General features: G+C 36.8%; 1 protein-coding gene across 4 annotated transcripts in view; it reads right to left on the bottom strand.

The window, feature by feature from the left end:
* The window catches only part of Dnaaf9 (dynein axonemal assembly factor 9), a 143,900-nt gene that overhangs the window by 114,820 nt on the left and 5,930 nt on the right, over positions 1-23,150 (bottom strand). For all 4 annotated transcript variants that reach the window (XM_005320523.5, XM_078051495.1, XM_040276267.2 and 1 more), the window contains exons 2-3: positions 1,392-1,471; positions 188-307 (exon numbers count right to left, since the gene is read on the bottom strand). In XM_005320523.5, the coding sequence (XP_005320580.1) occupies positions 188-307; positions 1,392-1,471 (200 nt within the window). The remainder of the gene's footprint in view (positions 1-187; positions 308-1,391; positions 1,472-23,150) is intronic.

Below are 23,150 nucleotides of genomic sequence, written 5' to 3'. Positions count from 1 at the left end.
CAATTTAGTAAGACCCTGCCTGACTTGAAAAGAAAAAGAAGAAAACATGAGAAAAAAAATAAAAGACAAAATTTTAATGGGACTTTTATTTTAAATTTGATCATACTTTTCCATAAAAAAATCATGAACTAACAATGCAAAGCAATAAACTCTTCTCTCACATAGAATTTTACCAACACAGACTTACCATCGAGAACTTCTTCAGAAAATCCCGTTTTCTCAAAATCACTGATATTCTGATTGTATAAACCAAACAGAAGATAATTTGCCAGCTCTCTGCAGCCTTCATTGTACCTACTATCAATTCCTGCAAGGCAAAGAAAGTTCTGATCAGCTGTTCTGTACTATGGGAGGCAAATGAGCCCCAATACTTTGCCCCTGCTTAACAAAACTCTGATGATCAAAGATGGCAGCTCATATCATCCAGTATCCTTACTTGGATTCCAAGATCTAAATATTTAGCTTAGAAAATCAAACAGCACAGATTATTGAGACTAAAAATCAAACCTGAGGATGTAAGGAACCAGATAATAATGCTTTGAGTCCTTCTATGGCTTGTTTAAGAGCTTAGAATACTCTCAGTTAGTCTTAAGAATAGATGTCTTAAAAATATTCACCTTTTTTTTTTGATATGGTGCATGGGGATTGAACTCAGGAAAATTCTATCACTGAGCTATGTACATCCCCAGCCCTATTTTTTAACAGGGTATCACTAAGTTGTGTACAGTCTCACTAAGTTGCTAAGGCCAGCGTTGAACTTGCTATCCTCCTGCCTCAGCCTCCCAAGTCACTGGAATTTCACATGTATGCCTCCACTCCTGACTAATATTCATTTCTTGTGAAGATCTTTAGCAAAACATGTGGTTGCAAATAAAGGCAATTAAGGTGGCTTGAAAATAGCATAAAGAAGATAACAAGTGAATGGAACTATAAACATTCAGCATCTCATAAATATTAAGAGCAAGAAGATTAAGCACTGCACTGGATGCTGGACTACCTGCTAATGGCATTCATAAAGCTTACAGTCTAGTGAAGGTGGGTCAGAGATAATAAAAAGGCAATTAAATGATGCTGTCTTCACTACTGCCTCTTGATGCCTCACATATATATACTATCTGGTTCTGGATATCTGTAAAGTCCCAGAGCCATAGCAAGAGGAAAGGGTCTGGCAGAAGGAGTTCTAAGAATAAGAGTAAGGTAAGGGCTCCTTATCTCATTGGTGTCTCTCTATCCAACCTCATTAAAACAGCCACAGATTTCAGGGGAATGAAAGCTAGGAGTTTGTCTTACAATGATAAAGTTTATCTTACAATGATATACTGTTATCAGTTTACTGTGATAAGAATCTGAATTGCTCCCACCCTGAGTCCCATCTTGCTAAAAGTACTGACCTAGGATGCACAGGATCCCATCAGGCCGAGACTTGCTGCTCTGGGTTAGGATGCTCTGTATCTGGCGGAGTCGGCTACAGCTGCAAAAAGAACAAGAAACAGTTCTGAGCACCACACAACCTGATGATAAGAGCTGCACTTGGTATGAGATGCCCATGATAAGGCATGAGGAAGAGAAATGACTTTGCTAGGGATGGAAATCAGTCCTTGTTTGGTTCTAGCATCAAAACTACAAAACGAGTTCCTTTCTCTTCTGTTTTCTGGAAGAAACTGTACAGGACTGGCCTGAAGACTAAGTCTAATTACCGATTACAAACTGGATAGCCCCTGGATCTATGGCTCAACAGAAGTTACAGCTTAAGGCCCTCTCATGGTCAATCCTGGTCAGGAATAAGACTCAGCTGTTTACTTCCAATGATGTCTCCTTTTTGAAGATTTTTTTTCTTTTTTTAATTTGTTTCTTCTTTTATGGTACTGGAATTGAACCCAGGATCTCACACAAGTGCTCTGCCGCTGAGCTATATTGCCCAGCACCCCCAACACCTTTTTTTGAGACAGGGTTTTGCTAAGCTGTAGAGCTGGCAATCCCTCTGCCTTAGCCTCCCAAGTAGCTGGGATCACAGGTGTGTACCACCACTAGTTCTTGAAGAAGAGTTTTCACACTGATTTTCCCTAACTGTAGTCTTCATCAGTGTTTCAAAAACAAACACATAGAAAAAAAACAAAGAAACTAGGTCTAATTCATTCCCACAGCTACTCCTTATGGAGGTATCAGCAGAAAATATGTTCTCCTTATGTACTCCCAGATATTGTCATTTCTAAGAACTCCATTTTCTCCAATCCAATAATCCTCCTTCCCAGCACTCCCAAAGAGGGGTGCCCAATTTTCTGCCCAAGATTAAGCCTTTGGACTAGGGATGTAGCTCAGTGGCAGAGCTCTTGCCTAGCATTGGGTTTGATCTTTAGCACCACATAAACAAATAAAACAAAGGCATCTGTCCATCTACAACTATAAAAAAATTAAGAAAAAAATATTAAGCCTTCTACCTGGTCTTCCCATCACTTCTGCCTCTACTATTCAATATTCCCTAACACTCCTTATATGAAATCACTTCCCTATAGTCAACAGAAATCCAGTCCTACCACACCATTAACTAAGATTATCCACAAACCCAATGACACTAACTGTTCTATCCATGACTGTGAGACTTCCCACCGCTTCTGAATCTGCTTCACTATAGTAACTGACACTCACCCAAACACAGGATTTCCCGTCAGACAACACTATTTCCCTTCTCTAATTCCCCAGCTTCCTTTCTCTTTTGGATTCTTTTCAATGGTCCTGTACCCTAACTTATTCACTCCATGACTTATAGCCATCGTCACTGTTTTTATCAAGACTTTCACAATCTTGTACATGATATCGGAAATTAGATAAAGGCAGAGAAAGAAAAGAAAGAACCAAACTACAAACCAATATCCATCACAAATACAGATACAAATCCCTTAACAGCCAGGCATGGTGGCACATGCCTATAATCCCAGTGGCTCAGGAGATGAGGCAGGAGGATTACAAATTCCAGGCCAGCCTCAATAACTTAGAGAATCCCTAAGCAACTTAGTGAGACCCTTTTTCAAAATAAAAAACAAAAAGTGCTGGATGTAGCTCAATGGTAAAGTGCTCCTGGGTTCAATCCCCAGTACAATTTTTAAAAAAAGAAAGAAAGAAAGAGGGGAGGGAGGGAGGGAAAAGAAAAGAAAAAAAAGAAAAGAAAAGAAAAGAAAAAAACAAATCCTTTAAAAACATTGCAAATAAGGGCTGAGGTTGTGGCTCAGAGGTACTGCACTCGCCTATCACATGCAGGGCCCTGGGTTCAATCTTAGCACCACATAAAAATAAATAAATACAATGAAGGTATTATGTCCAACTATAACTAAAAAATAAATATTAAAAAATATATTTGCAAATAAGAATTAAGCAACATATAGAAAGAATTACACACCACAACCAAGTAGAGTTGATTCCAGAGATAACCAAGGATGGTTCATTATTCATAAATCAATCAGTGTATTGCATAACATTAACAAACTAATGAAGAAAAACCATAAATTCATATAACTGATGCAGAAAAACCATTTGACAAAATTCAACATTCACTCACAATAAAAACATTCAGAAAATTAAGAATAGACTGCTTTCCTCAACTTGGAAAAAAAAAATCTAAAAAAACCTTTCTGAGCCAAGTTCAGAATGTATATAATGATGAAGGGCAATCAGGAACAAGGTAAGAATATCTGCTCTCATCATTCCCATTTAACAAACGTTGGAAGTTCTAGCCAATAGAATACAGTAAGAGAAACAGATTAAAGACATAAAAAATGGAAAGGAAGAAATAAAATTGCCCCTATTTGCAGATATGGCCTATTAACAAATATTCACAGAGAGAAAGTAGAATGGTGGTTGCTAGGGACCAGGGGGAAGAGGGAGCAAGGAGTTTAATAAGAACAGAATTTATATTTTGCGAGATGAAGAGAGTTACGAGGATGGATGGTGGTGCTTTTAGTCTAATAAGTTATATGAATGTACTCTAATGCTACTAAACTGTGCACTTAAGACCAGCTAAGATGAAAATAATTGTTACGTACACCTTAATACAACTTTTTAGACTTTTTTTGTTCTTTTTAGATGTATTTTGACATATTATATATACATAAAGTAAAACACTCTAATTAGAATCTCATTCTTGCAGTTGTACATGATGTAGAGTTTCACTGGTTGTGCATTCATATATGAACACAGCAAAGTTATGTCTGACTCATTCTACTGTCTTTCCTATTCCCATCCTGCTTCTCTTCCCTTCATTCCCCTTTGTCTAAGCCAATGAATTTATATCCCCCCTCCTTATTTTATGTTAGTATCCACATACCAGAGAGAACATTTGGCCTTTGGTTTTTTGAGATTGGCTTGTTTCCTTAGCATGATATTCTCTAGCTCCTTCCATTGACCAGCAAAGGCCATAATTTCATTCTTCTCCATGGCTGAGTAATATTCCATTATGTGTATATTCCACATTTTCTATCATTCATTTGTTGAAGAGTACCTAGGTTGGTTCCATAGCTTAGCTATTGTGAACTAGCTGCTACAAACATTGATGTGGCTGTGTCATTGTATTATGCTGATTTTAAGTCCTGCTTAACTAGGCCAAATGGTTGTTCCATTGTTTTCTGAGAGTGGTCGCACCAATTTGCAGTTCCCCAGCAATGTATGAGTAAACCTTTTCCCCTACATGCTCATCAACATTGTTACTTGAATACTTGATAATTGCCATTCTGATTGGAGTAAGATGAAATCTCAGTGTGGTTTTAATTTGCATTTCTCTAATTCCTAGAGATGTGGGACATTTTTTCATATATCTGTTGACCAACTGTATTTCTTCTTCTTTGAATTGTCTTTTCAGTTCCTTTGCCCATTTATTGATTGGGTTATTTGGTTTGTTTGTTTGTTTTTGGTGTTAAGTTTTTTTGAGTTCTTTATATATCCAGTTAATACAACTTTTTAGAATTAAAAAAATGTTGGGTTGGAAATGGGGCTCAGTAGTAGAGAGTCTGCCTGGCATATATGAGGCCTTGGGTTCAATCTCTGGCAACACATACACACACAAAAAAATTTAAAATGTCAATATCATATGAAACAAAAACAACAGAGGGCTGGGGTTGTAGCTCAGTGGTAGAGCACTTGCCTAGCATGTGTGAGGCACTGGATTGATTCTCAGCACCGCATAAAATAAAGTCCATTGACAACTAAAAAAATATTTTTTAAAAAAGGGAGAGGAAGAACTTCATTTGATTAAAAAAAAATGAAAACAAGGAAATATCTTTAGACATCTGGGGAAATCTGAATACTGACTAGAAAATCTGATGCTATTAGGGATCCACTGTTAATTTTCTTAAGTGAAATAATGTTATTGTGCTTCTATAGTTCAGCATCCTTTTTCTTAGAGATATATAAGGAAGTAGATAGGAGTAAAATGTCATGATAGCTGCAATTTATTTAAGAATGGGTTAACATGAAATAAGAAAGATTGAGGAAAGAAGAAAAAAGATAAAGCACATATGGCAACAAGTTAAAAATGGCTGAATCTGCCGGGTGCAGTGGTGCACGCTGTAATCCCAGTGGCTTGGGAGGCTGAGACAGGAGAATTGCAAGTTCGAAGCCAGCCTATGCAACTGCAAGGCACTAAGCAACTTAGTAAGACCCTGTCTCTAAATAAAATACAAAATAGGGCTGGGGATGTGGCTCAGTGGTCCAGTACCCCTGAGTTCAACCCCCAGTACTCCCCGCCAAAAAATGGCTGAATCTAGGGCTGGGGCTGTAACTTAGTGGTAGAGCTCTTGTCTAGCATCTGTGAGGCCCTGAGTTTGATCCTTAGCACCACATAAAAACAAGCAAATAAAATAAAGAAATTCTGCCTATCTACAACTACAAAATTTTTTTAAAAAAAGGTTGAATCTATGGTGAGCTAAAGATCAATTCATTGTATTATTCTTTCAGCAGTTCTGTAGGTTTGAATATTTTCACATCATAAAAATTGGGGAACTAGGAGGAAAGGGTTATATGGAGCAGCTGGACTGGAAATAGCAAGAACATTCAGAAAACTTCTTTCTTCAGTAAATGATTACTTGCCCCTCGTTAGTTTTTCAAGTTTAACTGAAGACTGATCTTGTAATCATTTTCTGTCTGCACTAGAAAGATTTCATCAAATTGCCTCTATGGCCTATTTCCCAATCCATCCACCAGTGAGCTAACTAACTGCCAAGTTTACCAAGAGCTCTTTGGTTTTCAAACTTACAACCAGCCAGTGACAAAAAGCATGAACACTTCATGTGACCAAGAAATAAACAGCTCCCTGACTCCTGCTGTAAAAAGCCAGGGCAATACTGAAAACAGAGCTTCTTTTCCACAAGTATCGACCAAATAAAGTGGGAGCACATAAAATGTAGAAAGACCTTACTCTTCTCAGAGTAAAACATCCTAATTAGTGTTTCTCATTTTCTTGTCAAATGGGTGAAACTAAATTCATTTCTCTTTTTTTCCCTCTGTACATTTTCTTGCTTTCCAAATTTAATTTTTAACCAGAACATAGCCTATTGTCACTGAAGCATGAAACATGACATCTACTGAATTATTTACCTTTTAACTAAAATAAATAATTAATTAATTAAAACACAAAAAAACATAAAGAAAACCATAATCTACCAGGCATGCTGGTGCACCTCTATAATCCCAGCAACTGAGGAGACTGAGAGAGGAAAATTGCAAGTTCAAGGCCAGGATGGGCAAAAGCCTTAGCACCTTGTCAAGACCTTGTCTCAAAATAAAAAATAAAAATGACTGGAGTGCTGGGGTGTAGCTCCGTGGTGAAGTATCCCTATGTTCAATGCCCAGTACCAAAAAAGGAAAAAAAAAAAAAAAAACACAACATTTCCAGCACCCCAAATAAACAAATTTTTGGTTTTTTTGTTTGTTTGGTACAGGATTCAACTCAGAGGTTCTAGACAACTGAGCCACATCCCCAGCCCTATTTTGTATTTTACTTAGAGACAGGGTCTCACTGAGTTGCTTAGTGCCTCACAGTTGCTAAGGCTGGCTTTGAACATGCAATTCTCCTGTCTCAGCTTCCCAAGCTGCTGGGATTACAGGTGCGAGCCACAGTGTCCTGAGAAAATTAACAACTTTTAACATCTTGAATATTTGTTTTTATCCACATTAGTGCTTTTGAATTTACATATGTAATATATTGTCTTTTTTAAGGAAAAAATTGAATATTACATGGAAAAGTAAAGTCTTCAATGGATCCTCATCCCCAGTCACCACTATGATGATCTATGTATCCAACCAGTCTTTTTCCTTTAATAGAAACTATGAAACATACTCCAAACCTTGGCAATAACACTGTCTCAAAGCTCACAGGTCTACCTGAAGATGACTGGCACATCCTAGGTAGGTTTACAGTTGCCTACGTCTTTACAGCATTCCATCTTTAGAAGATATGTAAACTCAGCCAAACCAATAACTGTAGCTTAAATCAAATATGTTGCTTTCATGCTATAATTTTTTTTTAATTTTTATATTTATTTTTTAGTTTTCGGCAGATACAACATCTTTGTTTGTATGTGGTGCTGAGGATCGAACCTGGGCCGCATGCATGCCAGGCGAGGGCGCTACCGCTTGAGCCACATCCCCAGCCCCATGCTAGAATTTATTTCTGATTTTCCTTGGATTTAGACTCCAATTTTGGACATGACGGTAAACTATATGAAGAAAGAACAACCTAAACTGATGCAGTTTGCCCAAGATTAACAGCAACAAAACCTGATTTTGAAAATTTTCTTTCTGCTACATCCCACTGTTTTATTTGTATTTGATTCCTCTGATTCCCTGGAAATGATGAAAATAAATTGAAAAAAAAATTTAACTGTTTTTTCCTCTGTAATTTACTTTTTCATTTTGAAAATTATTGTTTGCTTCATGTTTTGAATATTTTGGTAAATTAAAATATTTACTGAATTATACAAATCCTTATACAAATCTGACTAATACCTTAGGAAACTGATACAATTTGACAAGGATCTTGCTGGGTGGGTTTTGGGGGGAGCTATTTATGTAAATAAAATAAGGTATGTAATTGTTCTGAACATGCTTTTTTTCATTTAACAATACTCAAGGGAAATATTTCCAACTTAGCACATAGAACTAAATTTCACTTTTTAAAATTTGTTCAAATTAGTTGCACTTGACAGTAGAATACATTTTGACACATCATACATAAATGGATGTAACTTCTCATTCTTCTGTACATGATGTAGAATTACACTGGTCATGTAATAATATATATACATAAAGTAATAATGTCAAATTCATGCTACTATCCTTCTTACTCCCAACTCCCCTTTCTTCCCTTCACTCCTCTCTAATCTCTACTAACCCTATTCTCCCTAGCCCCACCACCTTATTGTGAATTTAGCATCTGCATAGCAGAGAAAATATTCCTACTTCTGTACTTCAGTGTCCTTTTTTATTTTTTTTAAAGAGAGAGAGAAAAATTTTTTAATATTTATTTTTTAGTTTTTGGCGGACATAATATCTTTATTTGTATGTGATGCTGAGGATCGAACCCAGAGCCATGCGCATGCCAGGTGAGCGTGCCACCGCTTGAGCTACATCCCCAGCCCATCAGTGTCCTTTTTTAAAAGAAATGTAAAAGGAAGTTATGTAGGAGTAAAATGGTTCTTTGGAATTGGCTTATTTCCCTTAGCATGATATTCTCCAGCTCCATCCATTTATCAACATATGCCAAAATTTCATTTTTTAAGGTAAAATAATATTCCATTGTGTGTGTATGTATGTGTATATGTGTGTATATATAATTTTTATATATATATATAATTTTTTTAATCCATTCATCTGTTAAAGGGCACCTAGGTTGGTTCAATAGCTTACCTATTGTGAATTAAGTTGCAATAAACATTGATATGGCTAGGTGACTGTAGTATGCCATTTTTAAGTTCTTTGGGTATAAACCAAGGAGTGGGATAATTGGGTCAAATGATGGGTCCATTCCAAATTTTCTGAGAAATTTCCATATGGCTCTCCAGAGTCGTCACACCAATTTGCAGTCTTACCAGCAATGTGAGAATGTGAGTATACCTTTTTTCCCCCACATCTTCACCAACAGTTATTTGTCGAGTTCCTTGCAACTAAAACACTCAGGGTCACTCTAGGGGAACTGGGCCGTGTGAAATAACCAAAGAGATAACTTTTTCTTTGGGGTTCCTGTACCGGCTCCTCTGACCTTAAGCGTCTACAGAAAGAGAGAGAGAGAGAGCACGCGCACATGCTGACCTCTTTTATTGAGAAGCCATTCAAATGAGTCAAGGGGTCAGGTTTTAAGGGGCTGAATTTAGCTTCAAGATGTCTGCAGTCAGCAGGTTGACTGACATCTAGGAAGGCTACACCCAAAGGCAGAGCAAAAGAAGGGGACACACATGGGGGGTTTTCATGGAACATTCTATCCTAAACAGAACAAGGGGTCATATCACAAAGCAACAGGTGAGCGTAGCTTGACTCATGGGGCTGCAGGAAGGCAAGCCTAAGCATGAAGACACATCTGGCTGCATTTTTACTACTCTCAAGATCGGGGCTACCGTCTACAGCCACTTAAAAGTAGCCAGATCATGAGGGATGACGGACAGTGCCTCAACCAATCAGGAGAGGAAAAATGCTGGTCATATGATATGGCAGCCTCCACATTTATTGTTCCTATATTCTTGATAACTGTCATTCTGACTGGAGTGAGATGAAATCTCTGTGGTTTTAATTTGAATTTCTTCTCTAATTTCTAGAGATGTGGAACATTTTCTCATATTATTTATATATACATAAATTTTTTTTGTATCAGGGGTTAAACTTAGGGGCACTTTTCCACTGAGCCACATCCCCAGCCCTATTGTGTATTTTATTTAGAGACAGGGTCTCACTGAGTTGCTTAGTGCCTCACTTTTGCTGAGGCTGACTTTGAACTCAAGATCCTCCTGTCTCAGCCTCCCGAGCCACTGGGATTATAGGAATGCGTGCGCCACTGTGCCTGGCCATTTTTTCATACTTTTTTTAACCATTTGTATTTCTTCTGTGAAGTGTCTATTCAGTTCCTTTGCCCATTTATTGATTTATTTGGGGTTTTTTGGTGTTAAGTTTTTTGTGTTCTTTATTTATCCTGGAGATTAATGCTCTGAGGGTACAAGCAGTAAAGATCTCTCATTCTATAGTCTCTGTCTACACAATCTTGTTTCCTCTGCTGTGAAAAAGCTTATTAGTTTGATTCCATCACATTTATTTTTTTTTAATATTTATTTTTTAGTTTTCGGCAGACACAACATCTTTGTACGTGGTGCTGAGGATCAAACCCGGGCCACACGCATGCCAGGCAAGCGCGCTACCACTTGAGCCACATCCCCAGCCCCATCACGTTTATTTTTAATTATTTTTTTTTTTAGTTGTAGATGGACACAATATCTTTATTTATTTATTTTTATGTGGTGCTAAGGATCAAATCCAGTGCTTCATGCATGCTAGGCAAGGACTCTACCACTGAGCCACAACCTGAGACCCCCCATCACACTTATTCTTTATTTTACTTCTTGCACTTTAGGAGTCTTGTTAAGTTCCTAAGCCAATATGGTGGGCCTACTTTTTCTTCTGTTACACACAGAGTCTCTGTTCTAATGCCTAAGTCCTTGATTCACTTTGAGTTGAGTTTTGTGCAGAGTGAGAAATAGGTGTTTAATTTCATTTTGCTACATACAAATTTCCAGTTTTTCCAGCACCATTTGTTGAAGACTATCTTTTCTCCAATGTATGTTTATAGTGCCTTTATCTAGTGCCAGGTAACTGTATTTATGTGGAATTCTATGTCTTCTATTCTGTACAATTGGTCTGTGTGTCTGTTTTGGTGCCTATACCATGCCATTTTTGTTACCATATCTCTGTCGTATAATTAATGATCTGGGATTGTGATGCCTCCTGCTTCACTCTTCTTGCTAAGGATTGCTTTGGCTATTCTGGGTCTCTTATTTTTCCAAATGAATTTCATGAGTGCCTTTTCTATTTCTATGAACAATGAATGTCATTGGAATTTTAATAAGAATTGCATTAAATCTGTATAGCACTTTTGGTAGTATGGCCATTTTAATAATGTTAATTCTGCGTATCCAAGAGCATGGCAGATCTTTCTACTTTCTACAGTTTCCTTCTATTTCTTTCTTTAGTGTTCTGTAGTTTTCATTGTAGAGATTTTTCACATCTTTTGTTAGATTGATTCCCAATTTTTTTTGAAGCTATGATAAATGGGGTAGTTTTCCTAATTTCTCTTTCAGTGGATTCATCACTGATCTATAGGAATGCATTTGATTTATGGATGTTAATTTTATATCCTGCTACTTTGCCGAATTCATTTATTAGTTTTAGAAGTTTTCTGGTAGAATTTTTTGGGTCTTCTAAATATACATGTCAGCAAATAGTGATAGTTTGTGCTCTTCTTTTCCTATTTGTATTTCTTTAATTTCTCTCTTCTAATTGCTCTGGCTAGAGTTTCAAGGATGATATTAAATAAAAGTGGTGAAATAAAACTCGTTTCAGGTTTTAGAAGGAATGCATTCAGTTTTTTCCCATTTAGAATGATGTTGGCCTTGGGTTTATGTTGGGGTATATTCCTACTATCCCTAGTTTTTCTACTGTTTTAAACATGAAGAGGTGCTGTATCTTGTCAAATGCTTTTTCTGCATATATTGAGATGATCATATGATTCTTGTCTTTAAGTCTACTGATGTAATGAATTATGTTTAATGATTTCCATATGTTGAACCAAACTTGCATCTCTGTGTTGAACTCCACTTGATTGTGGTGCACTATCTTTTTAATGTTTTTGTATATGATTTGCCAGAATTTTATTGAGAACTTTTGCATCTATGTTCATCAGGGATATTGGTCTGAAGTGTTCTTTCCTTAGTGTGCCTTTGTCTGGTTTGGGTATCAGTGTGATACTAGCTTCATAGAATGAGTTTGGAAGCATTCCCTCCTTTTCTATTTCTTGGAATAATTTGAGGAGTATTGGTGTAAATTCTTCTTTGAAGTCTTATAGAGGCTCTCTTACTCTCCTCTCTCTCCCCCCCCCCTCTCTCCTCCCTTCTTCTCTGCGACTGGCCGCTACGGTCCTGATAATAAAATCTCAGACAGGTAAACAGTTATTTTGGCTTGTTGAGTTTACGGAGCTTTTCCATCGTCCTTTACATTGGTACCGAAATCCAGGACGGGGATTCCCGTCACTCAAGACAGAATCCCGTTCCCGAACTTTGAGCCCAAACGTTCCTGTCGTAGTCCACTCCTCTGATCGCCTGCCTGACATCCACAGATGCCTGACATCTGCAGATTGCTCCTCTTCAGGGATTACCAGCTACTTGCCAACGAGCGAGCGGACAACATGAACATCTAGTCATCCCAAGAAACCTCCATCAAGTGCTAAAAGATGAAGATACTGAATGAGAACTCCACCGAAGGCCCATCTCTATCCTACCATGCCCAAAAGAAATAAGCCCTTGGTTTTCAGCTTTATATGTTCTAGTCTGCCTTCTCCTGGGCATAGGCTTTTTCTACCAGCCCTACAGACTGGACATACCGTCACCTCCAATCCCTGTGAATGGCGCGAACTTTGAATGGCGCACCTCCTCCAATCCCTGAAGTGGAGTGAACTCTCAGCCAATGAAGAAGTAACAGCCCACTCGCCTTGCTCCTCCTCATCCTGTGTTAAGCCCATAAATATCAATACCCTGGTCGTGTTCCTTCTCTTACTCTTACCCTTGCTCTCTTACTCTCCTCTCTCTCTCCCCTCCTCTCTCTCTCTCTCCCCCCCCCCCTCCTCCCTTCTCCTCTGCGACTGGCCGCTGTGGTCCTGCTAATAAAATCTCGGACAGGTAAAAAAAAAAAAAAAGAAGTCTTATAGAACTGGGCTTTTCTTAATTGGTGGGCTTTTGATGGCATCTTCTATTTCGCGCTTGAAACTGTACATAGATGCTCCATTTTAGTAATTTGAGTTTTCTCTGTTAGTGTGGCTAAGGGTTTATAAATTTTATTTTTTCAAAGAAACAAGTTTTTGTTTTGTCAATTTTTTGAATTGTTTCTTTTGTTTCAATTTCATTGATTTCAGTTCTGATTTTAAATTTTTACTGTCTTCTACTACTTTAGGTGTTGATTTGTTCTTTTTCTAGGGCTTTGAGATATAATGTTATTTATTTGTTGAGTTTTTATTCTTTTAAGGAATGAGCTCAATGCAATGAATTTTTCTCTTAGCACTGACTTCATAGTGTCCCACAGAATTTGATATGTTGTATCACTATTCTCACTTATCTCTAAGTATTTTTTATTTCATCCCTGATTTCTGCTATCCATTTGTCATTCAATAGAGTATCCAAGTGTGAGAGTAGCTTCTATTTTTTATTTTATCACTGATTTCTAATTTCATTCTATTATGATCTGCTAGAATGTAGGGTATTATCTCTATTTTTTTGCATTTGGTAAGAGTTGCTTTAAGGCATAATACATGGTCTATTTTAAAGAAGGATCCACGTGCTGCTGAGAAGAAAGTGTATTTGCTCCTTGATGGATGATATATTCTGTATATGTTAAGTCTAAATTATTGATTTATTATTTAGTTCTATATATTTTTTGGTTTTTTAAAATTTTGTAGTTGTAGATGGACACAATATGTTTTTTGTTTTTGTTTGGGGGGGGTACCAAAGATTGAACTCAGGGGCACTCAACCACACCCCCAGCCCTATTTTGTAGTTTTTATTTTATTTGCTTAGCACCTCACTTTTGCTAAGGCTGTCTTTGAACTCAGATCCTCTTGTCTCAACCTCCCAAGCTGCTGGGATTACAGTCATGAGCCAGGGTGCCCAGCAACACAATACTTTTTTATTTTATTAATTTATCTTTATGTGGTGATGAGGACAAACCCAGGAACTAACAATACTTGGCAAGCACTCTACCACTGAGCTACAACCCAAGCCCTGTTTAGCTTTAGTTTGGAGGATCAATCCAGTGATGATATAGGTGTGTTGAAGTCACCTAGTATTATTGTGTGTAATCTATTTGATTCTTGAAATTGAGAAGGGTTTGTTTAATGTACATAGATGCTCCATTGTTTGGGGCATAAATATTTACAATTTTTATGTCTTATTGATATATAATTCCTTTTATCAGTATGAAATGTCCTTCTTTGTCCTTCTGATTAACTTTGACTTGAAGTCCACTTTATGTGATATGAGGATAGAAACCCCTTGCTTGTTTACACAATCCATGTGAGTGATATTTTTTTCCCATCCTTTCACTTTCAGTCTATGGATGTTTTTGCCTGCAAGGTGAGTCTTTTAGAGACAGCATATTGTTGGGTCTTGTTTTTTTAATCCAATCTGCCAGTCTATGTCTTTTTTTAAAAAAAGAGAGGGAGAGATAATTTTTTAATATTTATATTTATTTAGTTTTCAGTGGACACAACATCTTTAGTTTGTTTTTATGTGGTGCTGAGGATGGAACCCAGAGCCCCATGCATGTCAGGCGAGCGCACTACCGCTTGAGCCACATCCCCAGCCCCAGTCTATATGTCTTTTGATTGAGGAGTTTAGGCCATTAACATTCAAGGTTATTATTGAGATATGATTTGTATTCCCAGTCATTCTGGTTTATTTCTGATTATTAATTTGATTGTCTATTCCTTTAATGTAGTTTCTCCCTTTGCTGGTTTTCACTTTTTTCTTCTCATTTCATCTTCATGGGATATTTTGTTGAGAATATTCAGTAGTTCAGGCTTTCTAGTTGTGAATTCTTTTAACTTTTGTTTATCATGGAAGGTTTTTATTTCATCTTTAAATGTGAAGCTTGGTTTTAGAATTCTTAGTTGGCGTTCATTTTCTTTCAGAGCTTGCTGAAACTCACTTTAAAGACTGTGGTACACTATATGGGCATGGTGACACTTGCCTGCAACTCAGGAGACTGAGGCAGGAGAATTTCAAGTTCAAGGCAGCCTGGTCAACTTAGCAAAACCTTGTCTCAAAAAAAAAAAAAAAACTAAAAACTGAAAAAGGCCTAGGAGTATAGCTCAGTGCTAGAATACCCCTAGGTTCAATCCTAATACTAAAAAAAACCAAACCAAACCAAAACAAAAAACCCAACAACAAAACAAAACCAAAAAAAAATTCCTGCTATATACTTTATCTTTTGTTTTAATTTAACTAGATGTTAATTGAACATTACAGGTTTTTATTTTATTTTGCTATTGCAAATAATTCTATATTAAGCAACCGTATATATTCATCTTTAGAACAAGCAAAGTTTCTATACAGTAGAGACCTAAAAGTGGCACTGCAAGGTTAAGAGGTATCTGCATTTTAAAATCTGATAGATCTTACCACACTCTTCTCCTAAACCATTCACCTATTCTTTTATAATTTGTTTTCCCTAATCACTAGGGAAATGTTTATTGATTATTTACATTTCTTTTCTATGAATGCATATCCATGTTCTTTGTCCACTTTCTATTTAGTCATTGTATACTTCACCATATTGCAAAAAAAAATTCTTTGGCTATATGTTGCAAATATTTTCCTCATCCTCTACACTTTCATGTCAAAGTTTTATAGAATTAAGTCTACCTTTACTTTTAAGCTTAAGGGTCTTCTATTTTCCTTTTGTGCCTTCTCCACTCAGCATCATAAATAATAAACACCAGCATTTCATTTGTGAATTTTTTTTCTTAGCTCTGAAATATTTACTTTTGTGGAGCAAGAATGTAACTGTACTTTGTTCCCCAAAATATAAGTGAATATTCCAAGACCATATGTTGATCCTTTTAATTCTCTGATTTAGAATACCATTTGTAGCATATGTTAAACTGTCCTATGTAGCTAGATCTAACATTTGGATCTTGATCCATTTATCTATTCTCACAGAAATATTACACTTTAAAAAACAATCAGAGCTCTTAAGGTATGCTAGTACTTCAATTTTCTAGTATATAGATTATTTTTGTAACTGATAAGTCCTTCTATTATTACTTTAAAGATTCCACAGTTGTGAGACTGGGGTTGTGGCTCACCTAGCATGTGCAAGACCCTGGGTTGGATCCTCAGCACCACATATAAATAAAGGTATTGTGTGCAATTACAACTAAAAAAATAAAATTAAATAAATAAATAAAAGATTCCACAACTGTGAATCCTAGAAAGACAGTAGATTGAGGTTTTAAGCAGAAATTATTAGGAAACGCCTCACCAAGAGTACCTTTGCATAAAGCCCAGAAGTGAGATCACAGCTATATAGCATGTGCCAAGGTCCCACAGAGGAGTATTCCTTAACATTTTCCTTTCAAGATGAAGTATAAAAACAGTGGGGGTGGGCAGTGGCACATGCCCATAATCCCAGCAGCTCGGGAGGCTAAAAGCAGGAGGATGGAGAGTTCAAAGCTAGCCTCAGCAACTCAGTGAGACCCTGTCTCTAAATAAAATACAAAAATTGGGCAGGGGATATGGCTCAGTGGTTGAGTGCCCCTGAGTTCAATCCCCAGTACCAAAAAGAAAGAAAAAGAGATGAAGTATAAAAATAGCTTGTCAAATTTCATAAAAGTCTATTGAGAATTCACAATCATATTGAGTCTGGACAGTACTGAGATCCCCATTCAGAAACATCTCTCCCTCCCATTCTGTTTCATACTCTAAAGTTTTATATTTTCATTTATAAAATAGGTCTTGCATATTCTTATTAGGTTGATTCCTATGCATCTTATAATTTTTGTCCCCATTTTGAATGCTATCTTGAATCCACTACATTTTTCAGAGTTTATATTTGCTAAACTCTAATTTTAATAGATTTTTTGTAAGTTTCCAAGTAGTGAATTAATAGTTTTCTTACCTTTTCAAATATTTTCAGATTTTATCCCAAATCATTAATTCATCAAGTTTTGAGCACCTATTCTGTCTCTGGCACTGTTCAGAGCATTTAACAATGAAAGAAAGGGCAAAAATCCCTGGGACAAAAACCTTGGAACTTAAATTTCAATGCAGAAGCAATGAGTTAAAATAAATAAAATACATTTGTCATATGGTGGTAAGTAGGAGAATTTGAGGCTTAGGAAAAGAGTAGATTAGAGTTTTAAACAGAAATATCAGGAAAGACCTCACCAAGAGTACCTTTGCTTAAAGACTGGAAGTGAAATCACAGTTATGAAGCAAGTTTAAAGGTGCTACAGGGAGTGTTCCTGATATCCATGTGCATGGAACAGAGTGAAGAAAATAGTAAAAGATTACATTAAAAGGAGGGGTGCGGATTAGTTAAGGTCTTGTAGCTGATGATTTGAATTTCTGCTAGAAGTACTTTGAAAAGAGGAATGACTAATAAGAAATACATTTTAGTAAGATCCCTCTATTTGCTGTATTGAGAGCAAACAGAAGGGAGGTAATAGTTGAACCTGAAAGACCAATTAAGAGTCCACTGCAGAGCTGGGAATGTGGCTCAGTGGTAGACTGCTTACCTAGCATGTGTGGGGCCCTGGATTCTATGCCAAGCATCACAAAAGCGAAAGAAAGAAAAGAAATAAAGAAAGAAAGGGGGGGAAGGCTATTGCAATGTTCCAAGTAACAGATGATTATTTCTTTGGCTTCTCTCATATTGGCTAGAACCTTATCATGAACAGCTGGTTTAAGTCATAAATGAGTGTTAAATTTTAAGCAGCTGAGTTTGTTTTTTTTTTTTTTTTTGAGGGGGGGTCTACTACTACTACTTGTCTGATAATTTCATTAATAGACTTTTTAGTAATGAACAGTTCATTCATCTTGCATTTCTGGGACAAAATCTATATGTGCTAGAAGTAATATTCTAGACTCAATATATTACTGTTTTATTTAGGATTTTTACATTTGTAGTTCTCCATTCCTAATCAAGCACCAGGATTATGAAAGGCTCAAAGAATGAATGGGAAGCTTCCTTAGATATACACTTAACTCGGCATGCTTTCCATCTCTATCCTGACCCTGCCAGGTAACATTTACTCTGCTTGTTCCTGGCCACAGCATCCCATCATGATTTACCAGGGCAAGCCAGGTCATTTGAAGTCCTTTCCATGGACGTTTTAGGGTTAGAGGAGAAATGGACTCCAGGGTCATGGTGCAAAAAGAATGTGGAAGTCATCTTTCCTGCCTTGGGCAAGGGATGTTGATAGGAAAAAAAAAAAAGCAGATAGGTAGTGAGAATAAGAAATGAAAGGCAACACAGACTATAAAGCAAACCGTCTCGATAGCAGAGTCCTGGTTCTAACGCATAAGGCCCTAGTTCCTTGCAGCTCAGCTCCTCCTGTCAGTCTAAATCTCCATATTCCTTCTAGCCAAGTAAACCAACACATTGCCTTCTTTACTTAAATCCTTTGAGTCAAGTTTTTGTCATTTGTAAAAACAAAACATTCTTCATTTTTTATTTTGTTTTTATACTGAGGATTGAAGCCAGGGATGCTCTACCACTGAGCTACTTCCCCAGTACTTTTTATTAAATTATTTTGAGAAAGGGTTTTGCTAAATTGCAGAGGATGGCCTTGAACTTGCAATCCTCCTGCCTCAGCCTTCTGAGTCACTGGGATTGGAGGAATGCAGAACCAGGCCCAGTAAAACATTCTTCAAATTACAAAATCAATCTCAAGACATGTTTAGGATTAAAGCACATTGATATCTACCACTTATTTTCAAAAGTATTAAAAAACAGGATGGATGAAGAGAAGTATGGATATATGATAAGGTAAATAGAACAAATACATTAAATATAAAACCTAAACATAAAGATATGTGTGTGTGTGTGTATGTGTATACACACACATACATACATACATACACACACATACATAAATGGTTCACTGAATAATCCTTTCAACTTTTCTGGTCTTTTGGAATTCTTCATAATAAAATGTTGGGGACTAAATCAACAGTAGTTGTAATAAAAGCCAGGTCAACATTAATCTGGACTTCAGGTACTGATTAAAATGAGCTCACTGGAGGCTGAACCAAGAAGATTATAAGTTCAAGGCTAGCCTGAGCAACTCAGCAAGACTCTGTCTCAAAAGGAAAAAAAAAAAAAAAGAAAGGGTTGAGGATGTGGCTCAATGGTAGAGTGCTTAAGTGCAAAGCCCTGTATCCCCAGTACCACAGAAAATGAAAGAAAAAGAAAGAAAGAAAGAAAGAAAGAAAGAAAGAAAGAAAGAAAGAAAGAAAGAAAGAAAAAAGAAAGAAAGAAAGAAAAGGAAACCTGACTCTGCATTAAAGCAGCTTTTACTTCCCTTTGCAAAATAAGAGACTTGGAAGAAAGGCAGAAATAAGATGTGTGGCAAGGCAGTAAATGCCATCTCCCACTGATGTCTTTACTAAAGAAACATCTGAAATGGAAAAAGCAAAGTCAATGATGCTGCCAATACATAGTTAACCACTAACCATAAAGTGACTCAAACTGAAGGGATATAAACACATACATGATATGACTGAAGCTGGCATTGTTTAACTTTAATTTTTCTCCTAGCAGTTATGGTGCAGCTCACCAAAGCCATTTCTAATTCAAGGCAATATAACTCATTCCACACAGCTACCTCCCTGTGTTAGAAATAAACAGTTGTATAAGCTACTCCTAATTTTCTTTTTTTTTCTTACTAGTAGTACCCTGTTTTATTTGCAGCAGAAATAAGCACATCTTCTTTGCTTCTAAAGCTAACCAATGAGACTTATGCAGAAGTCATTAAGTGGAAGCTTCTAGGAAGCTCTTTAAAGGATACTGAATGAAAGGGAGCCACCAAGAAAACAAACAATAATAAATGCTGGAAAGGATGTGAAGAAAAAGGAACACTTTTACAGTGTTAGTAGGATTGTAAATTAGTACAACCACTATGAAAATCAGCCTGGAGGTTCTTCAAAAGACGGGGCATGGTAGCCGGGCACAGCTGAGGAAGGAGGATCACAAGTTCAAAACCAGCCTCAGCAAAAGCGAGGTATTAGGTAATTCAGTGAGACCCTGTCTCTAAATAAAATACAAAATAGGTAGGGCTGGGGATGTGGCTCAGTGGCTGAGTGCCCCTGAGTTCAATCCCTGGTACCCTGAAAAAAAAATACTAGGCATGGAGCCACCATATGACCCAGCTATACCATTCCTCAGTATTTAACCTAAAGAATTTTAAGTCATCATACTTAGTGATAATTGCATATCTATATTTATGGCAGCACAATTCACAATAGCCAAACTATGAAACCAGCCTAGGTGTCAATCAAAGAATGAATGGATAAAAAAATGTGGTATATATACATAATGGAGTTTTATTCCACCATAAAGAACAACAAAATTATGTTATTTAATAGCAGGAAAATGGATGGAACTTGAGAACATTACATTAAGTGAAATAAGCCAAACTCAGTAAGTCAAGGATTGTATATTTTCTCTTATTTGTGGAAGCTAGGGAGAAAAAAGAAAAAAAAGCATGGGGGGGTTTTCTCATGAAAATCAAAGGGAGATCAGTAGAGTAGAGGAAAGGGACCACGGGGAGAGAGGTGGGGAAGAAAAGGAGAAATACTAAAACATGACACTAGCCAAATTATATTGTTATATTGTGTGCATGCAGGAATATATAACAATAAATACCAACATTATACACAACAATAAGGTACCAATTAAAAAATATGGAAAGCTTAAAATTTAAAAGGGGGTACTAACTTGGTAGGTTGAGGCAGGAGGACTACAAGTTTAAGATCATTCTGGGCAACTTAGTGAGAACTTGTCTCAAAATAAAAGAGCTGGGAATATAGCTCAGTGGTAGTGTGTTTATCTTGCATGTAGAAGGCCCTGGGTTCAACACCCAGTATGGAAAAAAACATGGAGGATACTGAATTGACTAAGAGGAATACTCCTTTCCTTATCTTCATGCCTGACAGAAACGATGGCACTGAAGAGATCCTGAAACCATTGTGTGACCATGGGGCTAAGGTAAAGATAAAAGCCACTTGCTAAAAATAATAAAATACAAACACAGAAGAGGCATGGTAAACTTGATGATTTTACACCAGAACTGGCCTATCTTTTCCTAATATAACTCTTTAACAAGAGAAAATAAACTCTTAATGTCATTTTTGCCAGGCTTCTTTTACCAGATGCCAAATGTAGTTCCTAAATGATAGGCCACCTTATCTAAAAACTCATGCCTAATCACAATTCACAAATATTTATAATTTCTAAATTAAATACTCTAAAAACTAGAGCTAAGCACAGTGGCAGCACATGCCTGTAATCCCAACAATTTGGGAGGCTGATGCAAGAAGCCAGCATCCACAACTTAAGTGACTCTGTCTCAAAAAAAATTTGAGGAGGGAGGATTGAGGATTTGGTTCAGTGGTAGAGGACTGAGGGATGTGGGGGAATACTCTACAAATTAACTTCATGAACTTCAGAAAATGTTAACCACCATAATAAGGAAACATTATGTAGAAGACTGCTGACTATATTCCAGTGTTATGATGCCTTATTTTCCATTTTCTTCCTTTTCTCCTGCTTTCTATGAGTATTTCTTAAAACAATCTGCTCTTTGTAAAGTCGTTTCACAAATCTTCATTCAGAAAGCATCCACAATTACTTTCCCTCCCTTCTTTGACTGTTAAAAGCATGCCATATAAAAATGCAGTGTGGAATGCTGGAGTGGATTCTGGAATAGAAAAAGAATATGTAGGAAAACTGGGGAAATTCAAATAAAGTTGGGAGTCCAAGTTAAACTAAAGTTTACTAAGTAAACTAAAGTATTATTGCACTATTAACTTCTTAGTTTTGAGATAAACACCATGGTTATATGTTAAATGTTATCCTTAGAGAAATCTGCATGAAAGGGTATAGGAATACTCTACACCATATTTACAGCTCATCTATAAATCCAAAATTACTTAAAAACAAAAAGCATGCTAAATGAACTATTTTTTCTTCAAACCAGGGCTCAAAAATCACAGATAATGGCTTTAAGTACCCAAATTGTGAAGCCTACTTTTCTCTTTAATTTTTTTATTTTTAATCTTGGAACAAAAACAGTAATTAAAACTGTGTAACATACAAGGTAAGACATCTCTCATCATTCACCCCCCCGCTTCTCCAAATGCTATGACATGAGAGAAGAGCCCCAGAACTAAGAACCAGTCAAGATACTGTATACTACTAATGCCATGATGTTTACCAGATAGGAGTCCACAGTATGCTATCATCCTAGACACAGGTAAAAAGGCAACAGTGAGGCCTCTACCTCTGGGGCAGAAATAAGGCCAAAAAAGCTTAACTAAGCATACCCTTTTGCTTCTATAGGAAGCACACCAAGCATCCTTGGCCAGTATCCAAGAAGTATATTACAGGCTGAAACTTCACATATTCAGACATTCAAGGGCACAATCTTGCTTTGCATTTTGCATTTTGTTTTCTTAAGGCAAGGATCATCTGCACTACATTTATAACTTCTGTAGATTTATAACCCAAAAGTTCATTGGCAACTGGCCAATAAACATCACCTGAAGAAATAACTGACCTCTGGGAAGTTTTAATTATAGTGTTCTCAGTAGAGCATCACTTTTATGAATCAATTTCTCACCACCTAGCTAGCTGACAAGTGTGACTCTTATTCTCTACACACCCATGAAATTTAACATAACCCACTGCTTCACCTCAATTATTCCCTATTCACTCAATAAATAATTAGTGCAAGCAGTATTTCATAATAGCTGTCAACAGCAGTTCATATTTAGTGAGTACAGATTATGTGCTAGACACTGATCTAAGCACTAGGGGAAGCAATGTGGAAAATGTCAATTAAAAATTATCTCCTCCCTTTTGGTAATTTCCAAGGGTTAAAAAAAAAAAAAGGTCCTTCCTATGAGTCCCTTGATAAGGAAGAAATCCCACCTCTAACCGGAAGAGAGAAGCCAGGCACAGGAACCTGTGATTATAGACTATTTTGCCAGAGCACATCATCCAGTAGATTCTTCATAAAATGTGCATGGGATGTCAAATTTTAAGACTTTACATGTATGAAATGTCTTGATCCTTTCCTCACACCTGTGAGTTTGGCTGGACTCAGAATTCTGGGTAGGAATCCACTTTCCTTCAGA

Source organism: Ictidomys tridecemlineatus, chromosome 5 (genome assembly GCF_052094955.1).
Source record: "Ictidomys tridecemlineatus isolate mIctTri1 chromosome 5, mIctTri1.hap1, whole genome shotgun sequence".
In the NCBI taxonomy this organism is placed as follows: domain Eukaryota; kingdom Metazoa; phylum Chordata; class Mammalia; order Rodentia; family Sciuridae; genus Ictidomys; species Ictidomys tridecemlineatus.
This window is presented reverse-complemented; position numbering and strand designations above follow the sequence as displayed.